This window comes from Episyrphus balteatus, chromosome 3, assembly GCF_945859705.1.
Source record: "Episyrphus balteatus chromosome 3, idEpiBalt1.1, whole genome shotgun sequence".
Classification (NCBI taxonomy): domain Eukaryota; kingdom Metazoa; phylum Arthropoda; class Insecta; order Diptera; family Syrphidae; genus Episyrphus; species Episyrphus balteatus.
Window position 1 is genome coordinate 6453637 of NC_079136.1, and position 20282 is coordinate 6473918.

Here is a 20282-nt window from a genome sequence, read left to right on the forward strand (position 1 = left end):
TTGATAGTAGGGAAGCTCTTCCGAAGCTATCTGTCAAATCTCAAAGCTTCGTTTAAGATTCTTATAGAGGGTCAAACTTGTTTAACGTTCTCCTTTTTCCATGCCCAACAACCTTACTAAAGTTTAAAAGAAGCTGATATGTAGCTTTTGTAATACCTTAACCGAAGCTGAAATTTTAGTTGGGTTCTTTTGCTACCTTTAAGGCTTGGCCACACCGGAGGGTATGCGGTAGCGGTACGGGTAGAGGTAACGGTACTTGTATGAAAAAAATTCCAAACTGACATATCAACGTTCAGATGTGGAAATTTTTTCATACAAATATCGTTACCCCTACCCGTACCGCTACCGCATACCCTCCGGTGTGGCCAAGCCTTTACTTTTTGAAACAAAATAGGTGTGTTTTTTTTATTACAACCGGTCTTAACTGGACAAAAAAACGCAGTCGGGGCTAAGCATGTTAAATGCAAAAACACTTTAGCCTCTTGGGGCCTGGCTACACAGTGTTGTGCCCAATCACGTTCCAATTCACATTTTGTAGGAACAAACGTCAAAAAGAGGAAAATCCTCACCCCTCTTGCCTACAAACTGACTGGTTAGGCGATTGAAAAATCACCGTGTAGCCCGGCACTTGGGCTTAGTTGTTTAACCCGAAGATTTCTCTAGGCTTTAACTTTTTCAACAGTTTTAAATCTGTGCTACCAAACTAATTTTTTTTATAAATTGTTTAGAATTTGTTTACAAACGTGAAAATTGACGTTTGGAATGACAAAATGTATTTAAATAGTTTTGCTAGCATACATTTTTGTATCTCTTTGCTAAACATACAAGAAAAATTCAAGAAAAACCCCAAAGCGAAAAATATGACAACTCTAAATTTTTGTTGTGTCTGCTGTTTTCGGAACATTCAATATACAGTGCTGCCAAGATTTAAGTTTAAGGCGCGATGCGTTTTTTTTGTCCAATTAACCTCGGTGGTAATAAACATTGACCTACTATATATGGACTGCTAGTCGTTTGACTTTTCCATACAAAAATTGAAAAAAAAATGATTCCACATCTTTCTAGCTCTACTAGCGGTATAACCTTAGACGGCGAAAAGAGGAAACTTTTAGTGAATGACATCTGTCGTTAAAAGGTAGTGCTTTCTCTGTTTTTCTATATTTGTTCCTTTCGCACTTCGTCAAAAATGTTGCACTTATTCTCCGCTTTTTTTTAGGGCGCTAGTATCGCGAAGAAACAAGTGGAACCAACCTGAATATGCTTCTAGCAGTCCATATATATTAAGTCAATGGTAATAAAAAACACCTACTATTTTTTCATAATTTTTTATTTAAAACTCACTAATTCAACTGTTTTATTTCCTCTAAATTTTTGTTAAAGTTTAACATTCACCTTAAATTACACGTATTCTTTTCAAAAATTCTCTCTGCCACACAAAGCTCCATCTGCTGTAATTTATAAAATGCAATCCCTAGCTGACGTTTCTTGTGATTTCTCAACTTGAAACGGAGCGGTGCGGAAATCAAAGGAGAAGAAAGGTGATGATTTTTTAAAGACAAAAAAAAAAAAGTAGAAAAAAGTGGGATTATCAATCATTCTTCAGAGCCGGCTTAAAAAAAATTTGATCTCTCTCAATTTACATGTTAAACCAGCAACAATTTGACCCCAATTCCTCCTCCATCACATCAAACAAAAAATCCAACAAAATTATTATCGTACAAAAGCAAAAGCAGCAGCAATTTTACTTATCTTGTGATAGAAAAATGCAACGCTCATTCCACTTTGCGTTCATCGTTCATCTTTTTGTTCTTAGTTTAAGTAGCAATTTGGCTTTGGGAACGGGGCAAATTCCACGTCCTCGAGGTGTTGCCATATCCAAAACAAGTCTCTATCCGCCCCGAGATGAATTTGTTTGTTTCAATGGACTTAAAACCATAAGCTACCTCCAGGTTAGTTATCTAGAGTCCTTTCTTGATTTTCTTTGTCATGTTCATGGTAATTTTTTAGATAAATGATGACTTTTGCGACTGTCCCGATGGCAGTGATGAACCGGGAACATCAGCGTGTCCCGAGGGTAAATTCCATTGCACAAATGCCGGCTTTAAGCCGAAAAACATTCCAAGCTCTCGAGTGAATGATGGCATTTGTGATTGTTGCGATGCCAGCGATGAATATGGATTTGAGAATAGTAAATGTATAAACACTTGTCTAGAACTCGGCAAAGAGGAGCGTCAATTACAAAAGAGTAGACAAGAATTGGCTAAACGGGGAATCACTTTGAAAGCTGAACTTAGTTCAAAGGGCAAAGCGATGCGAGATGAACGTGACGTCAGACTGGCAGAGTTGCAAAATCGACGACAAGAAACTGAAGCCATTCGGGAGGAGAAACAGAATTTGAAGAAACAAGCTGAAGATATTGAAACGGAAGCATTGCAGGTTTATAAAGAAATTCAGGAGACTGAGAAGCAGGAGAAGACGAAACAACAAGCTACCGAGAATGAAAATGAAGCACAACTGACTTTTCTTAAGTTCGATTCGAACAAGGATGGATTTATTGAACTTGCTGAATTACAGACCAGAGCATCATTCGATAAGGATCGTAATGGAGAGGTAATTTGAAAAACTTATTTTTGATAGTCATTTGATTGTTTGAAGGTTATCCACTTCCAATGGTGAATTGCAGATTCTCCTAAAAAGATTTCGCATTATTTACCTTTTTTTGCAAATTTAAATGACTCAATGAACTTATATTTTAGTATTCTGTTGATTTAGGTATAAGAACCCCAATCTGTCTTAGTCTAGATTTAATTTCTCCTAGTTTCTTGGAACTTTTTTGAGTGTTGCAAACTTTGCCTCTTCGAAAATTGCATTTTCAGGCAAATTATTTCATAACCACTGTAGTGACTTTTTCCAGTGTAGTCTTGATATAAATTTATTACTTAATACGACACGCTAAGAATTTTAATATTTTTTTTTTATATTTAGTTTATTTATTTAGCAGAACTCTGCTATTAAAATTCCAAATTTATAATAATATTAAACTTAAATTCTATATATATACATATTAAGGTGCTTCTTAAAAATCAATTTTCGAAATTTTGATGGGACACCCTTTCATTTTGTTCTTCCTGCCTTAAACATAAATTGGGTAAAATTTGGGCCAGTTTACACACGTTCTAGGGGTCGCTACCACAATTCAAAGTTTTTAAAAATACACCAAATTTTGTTTTTTTTTTTCCAAAATTTGAAAATTTTTTATCAGAATTAAGTACTTTATATTAAATCTTTAGCTGTTTTGAAAGAAATTTTGATAAAAAATACAGCGGAATAAAAATTTTTGAATATTTTTGAATTCGACATTTTTTTTTTTTGTGTTATTCTGTAGAATAGCTAACTAAGTGATCTTCTTAATTGAAAAATTCAATGTTTTTATCTGATTGTTTATGAGCCTAATATCTTAATTCGTCAGACAGTTAACTGACTGTTTATTAAAAGATTGAAAAATCGGGTCTCAAGCGTAGATACTTTGTATTGTAACAAAAAAGTTTTTGTTGAAATTGATCTTTTTTTTTTTTACTTAAATCTTTAGTGAATGGTAGCGACCCCTAAATTTTAATATTAAAATCGGAAAAAAATACCATATACTATGCTTATATGGTAGAACATAATGCAGGGGTGTGCCATTAAAAATTCGAAAAAAAAATTTAAATTTAAAAATAAGAAGCACCCTAATACATATATACAATTTTTAGATTCTTAAGTATAGTTACATTTGATGAATTCAGTTACATATCTTTTAAAATTTTTGAAGTTTGTTTCATTTTTAGCTTCATAAGGAAGTGAATTGAATAAACGACAACCTTTATACAAAATGCTATTTTGTGTAATATTATCTAAATATTGAGGAAGTCTAAAATCTTCTCTATTTCTTAGCTCATAAGGCTGCGATTGGCCAACGTATCTCAAATATTTACTTAAATAATTAGGCAGTAAATTGTTTTTATTTTAAACACAAAACATAATACATTAACAAAAATTCTTTGCTTTAGATTCATCCATTGAAGCATCTCAAGCATTGTTCTTATAGAGGTAAAACGGCTACATTTAAGAATGATTCGCATAGATTTGTTTTGTAACCGTTGTAATTTTAACAACTCTGAATTAGAACAAAGATACAAAATTGACGAACAATACTCGAAGTGCGGTTTTATCATTACATTATAAATATTAATTGCACACATTACAGATAGTTTGTTTCTTATTCTGTTAAAAAATCCATTTTTTTTTTGATATTTTTTTTTAACTAAATAATCAATATGCATATTAAACTTTAATTTGCTATCTATAAATATACCTAAATATTTAATTATTTGCACTTGTTCTATTTTTTCGTTGTCAATCTCCAGGTTCAAGTCGATGTTATATTTTAAGGCCATACACTTCGATTTCGCCACATTGAGTTTTAATTTGTTAGCTTTCAACCATTCGCTGATTCTTTTGAGGTCTTCTTGTAAATGCTTCGTGCAATCTTCGGCGTTTTTTCCCGATATTAAAATAAGTGCATCATCGGCAAAAAGCACAATTTGAGAATGGATAATAACTTCTTTGATGTCGTTGATGTATATGATGAATAGCAGTTCGCCTAAAATCGATCCCTGGGGAACTCCGTAAACTGTTTCTGTCTTTCTCAACTTTGTCTTGGTCAACTTTGTTATATTTATGACTCCGAAATGATAGCAACGTTGAATTCCTTTGAATGTTACAGGGTAACAAAAAAGCTTACAAATTCTGTTTGAAGACTAGTCCTTACTTTCAGAGTAGAAAAAAATTAATTTCACATATATTTAGCTCATACAATTTTAAAGGTCAATGAACGCCCAAGAAGCCCAAAGTTTTTGAAATTTAAAGTTTCTCAAGGTTATTAAAAATTATGAAGATCAGACACAACTTCATTTTTTGTGTGTTCATTTTTCAATGAGAGAATAAATTCACTCAGACCATTTGGCCTCGACTTTGAACCAGATATTAATTTTTGTTGTTGATTCGCGTAAACATAATTTCTATTGCACTCTCGTTATTTTCTTCTAATGGCGATCTTACTCAGTTAAGCCATGCACATATGTATGAAAGCGCTTTTCAATCAGCTGGATAACACTTTTAACGTGGTCGTTCTATTACAGATTAGGTTTGCCTTATTTTCTTGTACCTTGAATAACCTTAAACTTAAACATTTTGTGGGCTGGAGTATCGATTTTGAGATGATGTTTACAGATGACCCAATTAGCGCCAGAGCGTTAAGTAATGAAACCTTCGAGTAAGTAATAAGAGAATTTGTATATTTTAGGCAAGGTAAATATAAAAAATGGTCTCAAACAAGTGGCATGGCCAAATTCAGAAATTTTTTGCTAAGCACAAATTGCAAGCTTGCTGCCTAATCACTAGCAACGTTGATACCTAATGAGATCAAGCCTTATTAGATTTTGAGAGCTTATCTATGTCACTAACAAATTCCATCCACAGAGAAAACGATCTCTTAATAGTCACATTGGCATAGAAAATTGATTATTTTTGATGATACAATACGACAAATAGTATTGTGTGATTTATCTAGCTTTGCCGTATGTTTTCCTATTAACCAATGTCTTGTGCACACCGAGATAATCCATGTTTTTTCTATGTCTGATGAGCAAATCATTTGTTCCACATTTTGATACATTTTCAGCAGTAAGGCAAGTTGTACCACTTATTATTTGCTTTTGTTAAGTAATTTGAAAATATATTGTCCTTCATGCCTCCACTCACTCATTCACTCTTTCCGCCAGTGACTCTATTCATCCGACAGGAAGCTGATCATACAATTTTTACGCTTTTTACATCCATAAAAATAAATTTTGACCTTAACTTAACGAGAATGTTGTTCATTAAAAGGAAACATAAAAGTAGGTTCACGCTGATGTATTTAAAACAGTACGTATTTTCTTAGATGGATTGAATTTATCTATCAATTCATCGACAATTAAGCGTGCAAATGCTATAAAATGACCCTAAGCTTTTAAATCGAAAGCTACTTTTCAACATTAGCTACAATATTATAGTTTAAATAGCTAATGTATGCTCAAATAGTCAAAATTGTATGAAGAGGCGTCGACGGATAGGAGGTGATCGCCTTTTTTGTGAATAGGTCAGATGGTACAATATTTTAGAAATGAGTTGAAAATTTTTTTTTTCATATCTTCTAAAGCTATCCATTTAATTCATCTGATTTGCATTTCTTCCATTTACGCCTCGCATAGCTAAATTGATTTCATTGGATTTGGATTTCCCTGAACACATTTTTTTTTTGTCCATTTAGTAAAAGAAAGCATGAATAAATAATATTTTAATTCATCTTTCAAGAAAGATTGGCAAGAATGAATGGCATCTTGTTTGATTATGGCAAATTACAATGATAATATTTTTTACGCTTATAATAAAAAGATATAACAGTATCGGGCTTCAGTTAAAATATAGAATGAAATTTTTGGGCGCGTCGTATAATAATATCCTTGATATCATTTTCTAAAAAATTCTTTGTTCCAATACAACTTGAGTCCATTTACTTCTTCTTCTCCATTTTACAAAAAACTAAGAAACGGCTATGGCAATGATTGTTCTTTCTTGAAGCAGAAATGGTTAACTTGAAGCAAAAAGTCAATGGGGGCGTGTTCATAGACACTGTGCTGCTTTTAAGAAATTCCATTTCAATTGCATTGTGTAAGTTAGAGAACAACTATGAATATGGCCCAATCCATTTAAAAATCTATTTAAGTTTATCGAACATGAGAAAAGAAGCTCTTGATGGCTAGTATTAAGTATAAATACTAGCATCAATCGAATTTACAAGTGATTGCTTTCTTTTTCGGGCCACATACAAAAAGGTTTTGTTTTCAAAAACTGAAAACTGCATCATTATACATACTTTTTCTAAGAACCTAATTTGTTTTATATTTAAGCTTTAAATAAATTGACTATTTCGTTTAATAAATAAATTCACCCTTTCTTGTTTTTGTATGTAAAGGTATCTGAAGAAGAAGCTCGTTTCTTCCTCGATGAAAAGGATCGTGTAGACCAAGAACACTTTGTTTCAATTTGCTGGGCCAGAATCAAGCCATATCTCATGTTAGATGCCGGTCTCTTCAAACCTCCACAGTTAGACGGTGAACAACATGACGATGAAGACCATTATCAAGAAACCGATACCGAACCCCAATTAATTGAACCATCTCAAGCTGACGATCAAGAAGAAGAAGGAGAAGCAGGATATGAGCCCGAAGAAGAAGACGAAGAGGGTGAAGAAACTGGCGAAGGTGCTGCTGAAGAAGTAACACAACCAAAACCAGATTATGATCCAGAAACACAAAAAATTATCGAGCAAGCAAATGCAGCAAGAAATGCTTTTGATGAGGTCGAACGTCAAATACGTGAAATTGATCAAGAAATCAAAGAAATTCAAGAGCAAGCCAACAAAGATTATGGAACATCAGATGAATTTGCTCCACTCGAAGGCCAGTGCTTCTCGTATGAAGACCGTGAATATGTTTACAAACTATGTCCGTTCGATAGAGCATCACAACAGCCAAGAAATGGTGGTGCAGAAACTAGGTAAGAATTAAAAATTCAAATTCTTTAGAAATCCTTTTATATTTTTAATGTTCTTTAGACTGGGATCATGGGATCGGTGGTCAGGATCAGAACAAAAGTACAGTCAAATGCTCTATTCCAATGGAGCTTCCTGCTGGAATGGTCCACAAAGATCAGCTGTCATTAAATTAGAGTGTGGCTTAGATCACAAAGTGACCGGAGTGTCTGAACCCAATCGATGTGAATATCACATGGTATTTGAGACTCCAGCTGCCTGTGAGAATCCTAACGATTCTGCTGACGATGGAATGCACGATGAGCTCTAATATTAAGAATTTGATATTCCCAGTTTGATTTTTTTATTTATTTAAAAACAAAAACAAACAAACAAATTGGTCCAGATGGTTTTGAAAATCCCACCATCATTTTATTAATATTTATCCATCATTCACAGAGAAGAGTTTTTTTTCCATTCATTCAAAGAAAACAAATTTAATTTGTCATTTCAGTTTTTATTAAATATATTTTTTATTTTTAAATCTTTTCAAGAAACAAAAGAACCATTCCTCTGTACACTTACAGTGTTACTTAATGTAAAAAACTCTTGCGTATTTAGATCTTTATAAAACTAAAATTTTAAATTGATTTTTAGTTTTCTTTTGAATTTAGTTTAAATTTAAAAATTTCATTTAAAAATTATACATTCATGTGAAACGTCGTAAAAAAATAATGTTGTTTTCTTTGACCACTGAAAGTGTTGGGAAGTACCTAAAAATGCAGTTACAGTTTTGAATCTTAATTGTTGTAGTGTAGAAGGGAAAGCTCAAAATTAAAACTACTCGATTAAAGGTTTCATAATCACCTCAAACTCAATATCAATTGATTGGATATTATCTTCTTCATATCTTATTTCCATTAAACAGAACGAAAGTTCTTTTAAAGTATCAATTTTACAAAGGAATTTATCTTTCCTGAAATGAAACATCTGATAAGACATTTTTTTTTTGTCAAGCTGTTTGATTTTATCATTCACTTTACTGATAAAAAAAAAAACTAATTATTTTGTACACAATTTAATGATAATTAATTTTTTTAGTCTTTTTTTCTTAATTTAACAATGTTTATTTTTAACAGAAAAGCAAACATTGAATCGTTTCGTGTTGTTTGTATTGACATAAATGTTTGATTTAAAGTATATTAAATTCATTATGAATGGTACTTCAAATACGAGCGCAAATAGATCAAGTGACGTAAAATTTTTAAAAGCACAGAGAACCTTGATAATAGACTTGTTCTGGAGTCTGTATATAAAAGCGATATCAACAGTGAAGTTCAAAATCAACAATAATTGCATTTGTGAAAAACTTTGAAGTTAAGTCACTAGCTGTGTTCTTTTGGACTCCAGTTTCTACTGCTAAGTTCTTCTGACTTCTTTCAACTGCTTTTCTTCTATAGAAAAAATATCTTTGAATACATTCAGAAATACTAAAAAATAGGTACTTTGCAGTAGATACAGGGGGAACTCAGCTATTAATCTAAAAGTTAGCGCAACAACAAAAATTTATTTATTTATTCAAAAGTGAGTTGAGAATTAAGCTGATATGCTGATTGTCGAGGTATTGAATACAGTCAGTACATTTGGTCAACAAATTGAATGTGAATAGGTGAAAAAAATGAATTTGGGCTAGACTTTCGCAACTTCATTAAAAACATCCCAAAGGATTACCTCTAATTTGTGGTTAGAGTTTTAAATGGACATGTTTGGAACGATGACAAATGTTATTAAGACTGACACGGAGCTAGGCGACCAAATTCTAAGCACGTGCAGGTCAAATGCTCTTATAGTTTAATACCAAGTTCAAAGCAAAACCCACACCTTTTCAGTTATAACGGCGGTGGTAATGAAACTCAGATCGACTACTATTTGGTGTCTATTTTTACGAATCAGCTAGAAAAAGATTGCAAAGTGATATTGGGAGAAACGATTTATTATTTGATTTAAGTTTACAATTTACATTAAAAACTTTTATGTTAATTGTACCTAAACTTAAGTAAAATAATAAATCCAACTTCAGTAAATAAAAATATTGGAAAAAGCTATCAATACCAACAATATGCGGTCTTCTACTGACAGAATTTTTCCAATTTTGAATAGTTCGTAACGGTCGTTTCGTTTAAATTCTGTTACTTCAAACGGACCAAAGGACCATTTGAGTGGATTTTCTATTGGTAACTTGGTGACCATTTCTATGATAATGTGTTTTAAAGCGTTCAATCTGATTTGAACATTTTGAATATTTCTAAGATCGCAATCGCAATACTCTTAAAATACCTGTCGATGTAAAGTTAAAGGTAACACCATTATCTGTTATAACTCGATGTGGGTTTCCAAATCTTCAAAGAATCTTTTCCCTTAGGGTTAAGCGATCCTTCTTGCTTTCCACTTTTCTTTTGACTGCAAGAATGGACACAATTTGGAATAACTTCCGAATTTCTTTGTGATGCTAGGGATGTAGTATTTTCTTAATGATCTTCTCTACATTTTGGACGTGGATTTGGATCAGAATCAATCAGTCCTGAGTGAGTTTCACGTGGAATGTTTTTCACCCGGAATATTTTTTAGACAGTGATAACGGAAAATATTAATTTTGAAGCTTGCCATGTCTAATAACAAGCTGAAAATTTATATAGCCCCTAAAACAGTGTATGTACCTATATTATATTTCAAGTCCAGTACTTTACTGATGCGAAATGAAAAATCCAGTGCAAAAATAGAAAAACAAAATCGGAAACTAAAAATTTCGTTCTGCACGCTGTTCGATCAGTGAAATTGTACTAGATTATATTGTGAAGTCTCCACCTCTTAAGATGTTGCACAAAAACAATTATCGGGCACGCAGCTGAAGCGAAACGAAAAATCTCCAAAGTCGACAGCAAAAATGCTAAAGAAAAAATATCATCGAATTTTCTGTCAATGTCGAAATAAAACATTCCAAACTAATTTAGCACTCAAGAAAAATAAGAGGTAATAATTTTTAGAACAAGAAATAAATGTATTAAATGTGTAAAAGTCCTCAACACTGCTCTTGGAGTCAAGAAAAATGCACAGGATAGAAAAAAGTAAGTGACAAATGAGTGAAAACTCTCCAATTTTTCGAACGAAAATTTTTCGTTCAAGATTTCGTTATCGAATTTTTGTATGGAAAATTTCGTTTCGCTTCAGCTGCGTACTAGGCTTAAATTTCATGTTTTTTCGTCAATAAATGACTGCCCAAATGATTTTTTGAGCAAACAATATCAAACGCACCACTTTGCGATGACGAAAAACGTCTCCAACAGCGTTTTCGCATAAATAAATTTCCATACATGATTTCGACGTTCCGGTTTTTGTCGAGCCCCTTTGGTGTGGGATAGGACATAAACAAATAAATTGCACGACTGGGGTCGCACGTACTTGCTCTTATGGTAAAAGTTACTCTAATGTTAAAGTTTTCAATTGAACAAAATAAGGGAAAAATTAAAATTTGATATTTTCACTGAATTTCGTTAGTGGTGCAAAAAAATAAAATCTATTTTTATAAATAATTAAATACCGTTTTAAATGCTCTTTTACAAAAAACTAAGTATGCCATTTTATTTCTAGTATAAAAAGGAATTTTTAGAAAAAAAATTTCGAAAATCGTTAGAGCCGTTTTTTTAAAAATTAATTTTTTATATATTAAAATTTCTTAACATTTGTCAAAAAAAAAATTGATATGCAATTTTGAATAAATAATTAATTTACACATAAAAACGAAATTTCAAAATTTTTTTTTTGAAAAATTAAAAATTTTTTTAAATAATGATTGTTTAAACGTTTCTGTATTAAAAATTTGGTCGAAATCTGTTTTGTCGTTTATGAGAAATTCATAAATCCAAAAAACCGTTCTATGGCAGGTACCGTTAATAACGGTACAAAAAATATTTTTTGTATTATCAAAGGCGGCTCTTATCAATAACAGTAAGCATAAAAATTTTAATCAAAATCGTTAGAGCCGTTTTTGAAATAAATCAACTTTTCTGTTTCCGTTATATGACAGGTACCGTTAGTTTTGGTCCTAAAAAAAAAAATTCAATTTCTCCTCTAGGGAATCACCCAAAACTGTTAACTACCAAGTTTGAAGAAAATCGCTTTAGTAGTTTAGGCTGTAGCTCGAGGTTCTTACAGACAGACAGACAGACAGACAGACAGACAGAATTGCCGGACCCACTTTTTTGGCATTCTCCATCATCGTAATGTCATGTAAAATTGTTATCTCGAGTTCGATTTTTTTTACGAATCCTAAACTTGCCCTATAGTACCTATATCGCAAGTAAAAATACCAAGACTGGAAACTTTCGTACGTCTTTCCCCCCAAAACCCTTTTGTGTACAGCGTTGTCTGTGAATATATGTGAAAGCCACCACGTTGGTAAATGACGTTAACAAGCACACATTTATAGATTCACGACATTCACCACACATCGGACACGAACACAACGATAGGTTCACGACATTCACCACACCTCGCAGCTTGTAGGCAAACGTCAGTTGACCGCCGAGTTTCCAGTCTTGGTATTTTTTGTTTATGGGATAGGATAGATAGGAAATTCACCACTTTTCGGATTTGCTCTACAACGAATCTGGCAGCTCCTTCATCAGCTGTCTAATAAATTTCTATTCCCGAACGCACCCCTCAAAAATTTTACCTGTCAAACAACCCCAAATGAAAAATTTTGTTTTGAAATTTTTCTATGTGGTGTGTCGTGTTATGAAGTGCTTCTATTTTTCACATCCAATTTCTTCTTATGGCTAATTGGACAAAAAAACCTCCAGCAGGTTCGTCCAATCGAAGAAAATGGAATCTAGAAGGTAACCATAAATCACCCAATCGAATCACATTCTTGTTTTGATCCCATTTCATGATACCCTCTCCTCAGATCGAACCTCGCTGAATAATCTTAAATACCACTTTGCAGCAGATGGTTGTTCTGATGTCCAATATGACCTCGCCAGACAGCTATTAGATAGTAACATTGGTAAATATTATTAATTTATTATAATATTTTTGATTTCCAAACTGGGTTTTGTTGTTTCTTGTGTTTAGAGCACAATGAAGCCTCATCGCATGTTCAAGGCGTTCACTGGCTTCTATGTGCTGCCCAACAAGGTCACGAAGACGCCCTGCGACTGCTACAAGAATGTTTCGACAATCGTCGCGGCATTAGCGATGCCAACATCGATGACGTAAGAAGTTGTCTCGGGATGACAACGGGCGAACGAGCTGCCCGCAAAGCAGCTCGTGATTTATTTGCTTGCTTGTCCAATGGAGGAGAACACATTACTCCCAAACAACTCGAACGCAAAATGCGTGAAATATACAAATTACAGAAACGACGTAAACGCCACAACGACTCAACCTCCGAAGAAGAAGACGAAACTGAACAATTGGAAGATGTTAACCATGTTAATGGTGACATTTATCCTTGTGAGGGGGTAGATTTGAATGTATCCCATCCTGAGAGAGTTATAACAGAGGCAAATTTGGTCAATGCAGCGGTGAACTATGCAAATGGCCGTTTGCCTGCTGTAAACGACGAGCTTACTCTGTCGATTCCACATCCCAATTCGTTGGATCACGTTCCGTGCTTCCATCGGATTATTTTCCATCCGATTGTGTTCTGCAGGTTACTCTACCATCGGTTGATTAACTTGATTGCCTCATTTCCAGGCTCACTCTCGCCCAGCATGAAGTTGGCTTTAATTTTCCTTGTTTACATTGTCGTTTCCAGCGATAACCTTACTGTCTACCTCCCCATTTCCTTTTACTATCTCTGTTTGGGAGCAATGGTCTGGTCGACTTGTAAGATGCTAAAATCCAAACATGATTTCATTGATTTTCGAATCTGGTCTGGCTTGTTTCTAAGCTATGGCGATAATAATGTCGAAGCAGGGATTTCTGAGAATCGTTTTTTAAAGAACAACATGAAACCATATTTGTATTTCTTTTGTGCTTTTGTTGGCAATCTTATTGTTTGTCCATTGATTAGCACCGAATGGCTGCCACATTCGGAGATTACCATACTCTCATTTCTCATGGTATTCATATCGATGGTGGCATTTATGTATACATCATCTCAGAGACGTTTTCCTGATATTCTCGTCCTTTTCTCCTTCGGAATTAATGTTTTGGCCAAGTATCCTTATGAAATGGATGAGGTTGTAAGTACAGGATGGAGATTTCTTGATTTGAAGGTACCAACTTTCAGTTCATTTGTTATTGGCAATGGAATTGAATTCTGTTTGAACTGTCGGACTGTGCTGTATTTGATGATTCCTTTGTTTTTGGTGCATTTGGCTAAACGATCGAATTGGCATGGAACTTATACATATCTCATTCCACATTGTGTCACTTTAAGTTGGCTTCAATTGTGTATTACAAGTTCACAGAGTGCAACTATGTTTGGGGTGGTTAGAGCAGCACTCGGATTGGCTGGAATACTACTGTTTCTGCCTCTCTTCGGAATTGTTTCGTTGATGGTGCCAGTGTTTCTGGCAGTGGAATATGTTGGCTTGACAGATCCACGAATGCGATTGGTTACGACAATTGTAGCTGCAGCTTTTGCGCTATTGGGTTCCTGTTGCATGGCTGTTAACCAGAATACGCAGAAGTACATCACATTCCTTCAGGTGAGTATAATTATTGAATAATTATATTTATAGAAGTGATACAGGGAACCAAATCCGCCATGAATGAGATTTTGCGCTACACTCACTTTATAGGATTGTGTATTCGATAGACTAAAAATCCCTGAAAAGGACTTTTTGGTTACTAGGTAACCAAATTCATAAAAATGCAAAAAATTACATTTTGTTTATTTGTATTATTTTAGTTTGTATTTATTAATTTTTTGTTTTTGTAATATGTATTTTAAAAATAAGTTGAATTTACGAGGGTGAAGAAATATTTATAAATTTTTGATTCTGATTTGAAAGTATTTTTAACACCGACTACAAGGAGATGAATTATTTTGTTCAATTATTGAGCGCAAGTGTGTATTTCATTTCGATAAAAGTGTGTAAGCGCCTAAGCCAAATTTGTAATTCACATTATTCGCGTGCACTGTGGCGTATACTTGCTCTTTTTAATGGCTTTATTTTAGAGTATTTTATAATTCTGAATGAGACCCGAAACACTCTAAAATTTGTATAGTCCTTTTTATGAAAAGACGAATATGTATGTATTTGTTGAGTAGGGGTGATCGGGATAAGAAGTAACAGGGGTAAAAATTAATAGCTAAACAAAAACAGTGTTCCTCTTAGAATTTAAAATTGCGTGAAAGAGAAAAATGTTCTTATTTTCCATAGCTATCGGTCCATCGCCTTCAGTTGCAAATGAGACGATAATAGTGTAGTGAAACTTTTTTTTTTCAATGTTTGATAGATAAAAATCTTCACACGGATCCTGTTTATTGGGGTCCGTTTATTTATGTTTTTTTTAACCGTGACTCAGGCAAAGGATTCTTAATTTGTATTCATTCAAATTTCTTCTTATTGTTCTGGCCACATGGGTTTTGGGTTTATGACAGAAATAAAACGAAAATTTTATTTCTTTATTTTATTTAATTGAAGTACGTTGTGTATGATTGATGGGTATTTTTTAATGCTGAGATATACAAAAACAACTTTTTTATTTTTTTTTTTTTTTAAATGTCGTTTTTGATTGGCTCTCCGGAAGCATCCGAAATCATTCAGAAGCCTTCTGAAAGTGTTTCATTCGCACGAATATGACAGAAAGAACGCTTCTCAGAATATTATTATTATTATTATTTATTAATAAGAATAAAAAATTTCTTCTTGATTTCAAAACAGAATTCACTCAAAATGACTAATATTTAAAAAATTAAACGTTAAACCTTTTCCTAATAGAAAACAAAACAAAATTTTATTTGATTAGAAGCGATTCAGTGTTTTATTTATTTCAGATAAAAAAAACTAGTTTTCATAATACTGTTTCATAATGCTGTTCAAAATACTGTTTTTTGTTTGCTTCTATTTTCTTGTCCGCTGACATAGGATGCTAGAATTTTGGCAATGGCTGGAAGTTGAAATAAAATTGAAGGGTCGAGAGGAAAAACAGCACGAGAAAAACGCAATTTAAAATTTTGATTTCTATACAACTTAGCCCTGATTTTTCAATCGTCAGTTAGACTATCAGAAGAATAAATTTCAATATAAAAAAAACTTTTATTCCTAGGAATAAGCTCTATCTGAGGTTTATCTGACTATTGAAAAATTGGCCCTTAGTAGTGTGTATAGGCACATCATTAATTAAGTTTTTTTTAGCAAGGTTTAAATTTGTTTTATAAAAGTAAGGATGCCATCAGATAGCGCTCAGTAAATACTTAAAGACCTCATCATTAGTTTATTTTTAACAAAAAGTGGACATGTGCCGTTTTTCCTCTGGACCCTTGAATTATTTTACCGTTACATCAAGATTTTGGGGGAGTAATAAAATTCGTACTCACTATTTCCTAACCAGTTATCAGTGGGACAAGGCTTATTAAACGTGAAAGGTATTTTTTATAGTATTAAATTGTGTTATGATTCAAAAACTTTTAATTGTTTCCTATTTCAAAAGTGCGAGATGTTAAGTAGATTTTTCTTATGGCTGCCACCGTTTAAAAAATACGAACTCATCCCAGCAAAAGAAAAAAGTGTCACTTCTATAAATATAATTATTCAATTATTTAATATACCTCCTCATGGACTCCATTGATTTTAAATTCTTATTTCCAGATTGCTGTAAGCATTGTTGCTGCTGCTATCTTAACACTGCCCTACATGACGTCTAGCTTCAAGGCAGTTCACACTGAAACATCACTTTATTCGAATCTTATTCACGATAAACCGATCATCACGTCCGAAGAGGACACTCAACGTCACATTTCCTGGGAGAAATTCTATCATTTGTGTGGCCAGCCAGCTTGGGAACACAGCAACAAAATTAAAACACAACTACGATGCTCATACCTCACAGGATCCACTGTCTCTTGGGATGGCACAATTACCGAAGTTCAAATTGCGAGAGTTATGAATTTCCGAGCTGAACTTATTCGAGACTATTTGCCGGCATGGTTGGCGAATATTGTCGAGTGTGTTTATGGGGAATCGAATAGGTTGGAGTGTTCGGATGGGGATGTCTTATGCGAGGAATTGCGCAAGACAACTAAACTACAACAGCGGTGCAACTTGAATCGATGGAATGTCTACGAGTATGAGATGCTCCTTCGCATGAATTCTGGTCTCCTGAGTAAACCAATCGACGTTAAAGTGCATGCAGATGATCGATTTAGGAATTTTACGACTCTCCTTCGCAGTGGCGATCGAATTCATATTTATGGAAAACTAATGAATACTCGAAAGTCAGCGAATACAGCGAGAGAAGATTTTGTCCTTGGTTCGGGGAAACCTTCGGTTCAGTTGACAGGAATTGAGTGTACTGTTTGCACTGAAAAAGATATGCCAGCATTGAATTTTAACAAAATGACTTCAGCTGTAGATGCAAGGATGCGTGATCTTACACGAGGCATCAAATATTTGCTCAATGTCCTCCTCAATCCATTGATTACCTTTAAATAGTAGAAGGGTAAACACTCCTAACCCATATTCCCATGACACCAATGTAGAGAAAGGAGAAAGAAGCTTGATTAGTATTTATTAGAAATAACAATATCAGTATGTGTGTGTAGAAATGATTTATTATGTAGTGTATACACGCTTACCAGGAAAAAAAAAAATCCCGACAATTTTTTTTGAATTTTTATTATGTTTGGAGTTATCTTATGTGTTGATTATTATGGATCGGATAAGCTGAATAACTTATAGTACCTAATGCTTCTATAAATGTATTGTTTTAGAAAAAAAATATTAAAAAATATACAAAATATTTGTGGATCGTATTATTGTAATGCAAATATAATTTACGTTTACATTGAATGTTTACAATAATTACTTAAACATTATTTTTTTTTGTTATTTAACTGTACCGTCATATTTGATGACTTAAATATCATAGATGTTCAAGTGTTTAAATAATGTCAAGAAAAGTCAATGGAAAGCGGAGAAAGCGAAGTTTTGAAACATTTGAATTAAAATTTTACACGACACAAAAAGCTGCAGCAACTTATATTGAACAACTTTGTGGAATCCCTAAAAGTCATGGTAAGATTAAAATTATTTTGTATATTACGTTTGAAAAATGTGTGATACCATAAATAAGTTTCTTACACACAAGGTCTGTTTAATGAAGAAAATCTAGAATAGAACAGATCAGAACAGCACAAATACGTGAAAACTGTCAGAACAAAACAGATTAGAAAATTAGAACTCCAAGCTTAATAGGTTTGACAAATGCCCAAAAGTTTTGAAAATTTAATAAAAAAAAATTGACTGTAATGATTTTTCATTCAAATAAATTAAAATAAATTGTCATATTTGTTCACTATTTAAATTTTTTTATTCATAAATTATAAGATTCTTAAGAAATTCAAATATTTTTTATTCATTTTATCATATTTTTGTTTGAATAAATAAAAACAGGTGTGCTTGACATTTCTCACTCACTTGCTCTACCCCGAAAGTAGGAGCAGAAAAACTTGAACTTTTCTGTGCTGAAAAAATTCATGAAACATAAAATGACAGATTTTAGAACAAGTTGGGGTGAGTTTTATTTCATGAAACACAAAAACTTGTACTTTTCGGATCTTTTTTGTGCGGAACACATTCATTAAACAGACCCACAGTTCCTTCTTAAAACCATGGACAAAAAACAAAAAAACAAAATTATAACAATCCGAAATAGGGTTTCAATTTTCCCCTTTTGTAATTTTCGGGTTTTAATTGGGAAGGGTATAGCCTTACTCAAAACTACACGACTTTATACACCCCGACTCAATACATAGCACGACTCATCGCAACTCGTATTTTTGTGGGTTTAATTTTTTAAAGAATTACATACATATATACAGAGACCTATATGGAGATTTTCTAACACTCTTATATGCAAATCGTTTTAGCGAACTTTCGGCTTTAAAAATGATTAAATTATCAAATTCTACCTATGCATTTTGTTGCATTTTTTATGGCTAAAATACGTATTTTTGTGGGTTTAATTTTTTAAAGAATTACATACATATATACAGAGACCTATATGGAGATTTTCTAACACTCTTATATGCAAATCGTTTTAGCGAACTTTCGGCTTTAAAAATGATTAAATTATCAAATTCTACCTATGCATTTTGTTGCATTTTTTATGGCTAAAATACGAATTAGTAAGAAAAAACTTTTGTTCACTGTGGCGTATGTGCACTTTTTTAAAGAAATTTATACTTGCTCTATTATCTTAGTAATTTTTTTTTTTAATTCTGTTGAAATTTTGGTTTTAGATGTTGGTTAGTGATTTCTACAAAATGGCTAGGTATCAATTTTATTTTAAAACTTTTTTTCCAAGAAATTATTTATAAAAAAATACTTTTTTACAAAACGGCTCTAACGATTTTGAACTTTTTTTTTCTAAAAATGCATCTTAGTAAAACAAATGAAACTGCATACTTGTCTTGAAGGGCAATTTGATTTCAGATTTTGTTTTATTCCTTTGAAAACCGATTTTTATGTTTTTTTTTTATTTTTTGTTTTGCTTTTATATGTATTTACATATGTACCTACGATAATTACATTTACTAGTATCTATAGTCCTAAAAATTCTAGCAATTTGAACTCTAAGACTAAGTTCGTGCGACCCACTCGTGCATTTTATTTTTATAAACAATGGGTGATATGCATAAAAATTAGTAAATGCTTTTACTAGAGAATTTTCAAGTATACATATATACTATTTTTGATATGCATAAAAATCAAGTAAATGCTGAAAATTAAGTATTTACTATCAGTCATAGTAACTACTTTTTTGGATGAACTTTTTCAGCAAATACTTTACTCCATATGCATAAAAACTAGTAAGTACTTTTTTTCTTTAGGAATTACTAGATTTTTTTCAAAGTTACAAAATACCAACTTGTAAAATTGATAGTATATACTTTTTTTTTTAAACCGCAGTTATGAAGCCATGAAACTTATAAATAGCAGTCTTGAGTCACATTTAGACGCTATCGGTTCATGGCATTTCTTAAAAATGGATGGTTGTTAATATTTGTCGAAATGGCAGAATTTTTATTTATCAATTACCAAAAAGTTTATAAAGATCGTTAATCAAGCTCAGAGTTGAATTTAAAGAAACTTTATCAATATGAAACGGAAAATGCGTATTGGTTGAGTAAACAATTTTTTGGTAAGTCAGTATTGTAATTGAAAAGTAATTTTTTTTTACAATACATTTTGTTTTAAGTACCTAATGTCAAGTTTCAAGACATAATTTCAACTCTGAATCATATTTGAATTGCCAATGGTATCTTAACTTTATGAGCCATGAATAATATATTTTAAGGAATTCGCAATGAAAAAAAAAAATTCAAAACTGGGTCGTACGTACTTGCTCTTATGTCAAAAGTTGCTTGAAATATTAAATTATTGAAAATTTTTCTTTATTTTAATATTAAGGCCACTAAAAAGTTTTAATTGAA

General features: G+C 32.6%; 2 protein-coding genes across 2 annotated transcripts; both read left to right on the forward strand.

Moving 5' to 3' along the window:
- Positions 1–1480: 1480 nt before the first annotated feature.
- Positions 1481–8135, forward strand: LOC129914871 (glucosidase 2 subunit beta). The gene is made up of 4 exons (XM_055994292.1): positions 1481–1949; positions 2008–2610; positions 7058–7641; positions 7700–8135. The coding sequence occupies exons 1-4, from the start codon at positions 1641–1643 to the stop codon at positions 7944–7946; spliced, it is 1743 nt and encodes a 580-aa protein (XP_055850267.1). The 5' UTR covers positions 1481–1640; the 3' UTR covers positions 7947–8135.
- A 4211-nt stretch (positions 8136–12346) lies between these two features.
- LOC129915306 (wolframin) lies at positions 12347–17658 on the forward strand. Its single transcript, XM_055994793.1, has 4 exons — positions 12347–12510; positions 12579–12677; positions 12746–14328; positions 16438–17658. The coding sequence occupies exons 1-4, from the start codon at positions 12447–12449 to the stop codon at positions 17278–17280; spliced, it is 2589 nt and encodes an 862-aa protein (XP_055850768.1). The 5' UTR covers positions 12347–12446; the 3' UTR covers positions 17281–17658.
- The last annotated feature ends 2624 nt before the right edge of the window (positions 17659–20282 follow it).

What these genes read in the sequence shown, in the direction of transcription:
- LOC129914871 (XM_055994292.1), top strand. Translation starts at nt 1,641, where the DNA reads ATGTTAAACCAGCAACAATTTGACCCCAATTCCTCCTCCATCACATCA. An exon ending in ATAAGGATCGTAATGGAGAG is followed by an intron (nt 2,611 to 7,057) that starts GTAATTTGAAAA and finishes TTGTATGTAAAG; the next exon opens with GTATCTGAAGAAGAAGCTCG. An exon ending in AATGGTGGTGCAGAAACTAG is followed by an intron (nt 7,642 to 7,699) that starts GTAAGAATTAAA and finishes AATGTTCTTTAG; the next exon opens with ACTGGGATCATGGGATCGGT.
- LOC129915306 (XM_055994793.1), top strand. Translation starts at nt 12,447, where the DNA reads ATGGCTAATTGGACAAAAAAACCTCCAGCAGGTTCGTCCAATCGAAGA. An exon ending in AAGAAAATGGAATCTAGAAG is followed by an intron (nt 12,511 to 12,578) that starts GTAACCATAAAT and finishes CCCTCTCCTCAG; the next exon opens with ATCGAACCTCGCTGAATAAT. An exon ending in AGTACATCACATTCCTTCAG is followed by an intron (nt 14,329 to 16,437) that starts GTGAGTATAATT and finishes TCTTATTTCCAG; the next exon opens with ATTGCTGTAAGCATTGTTGC.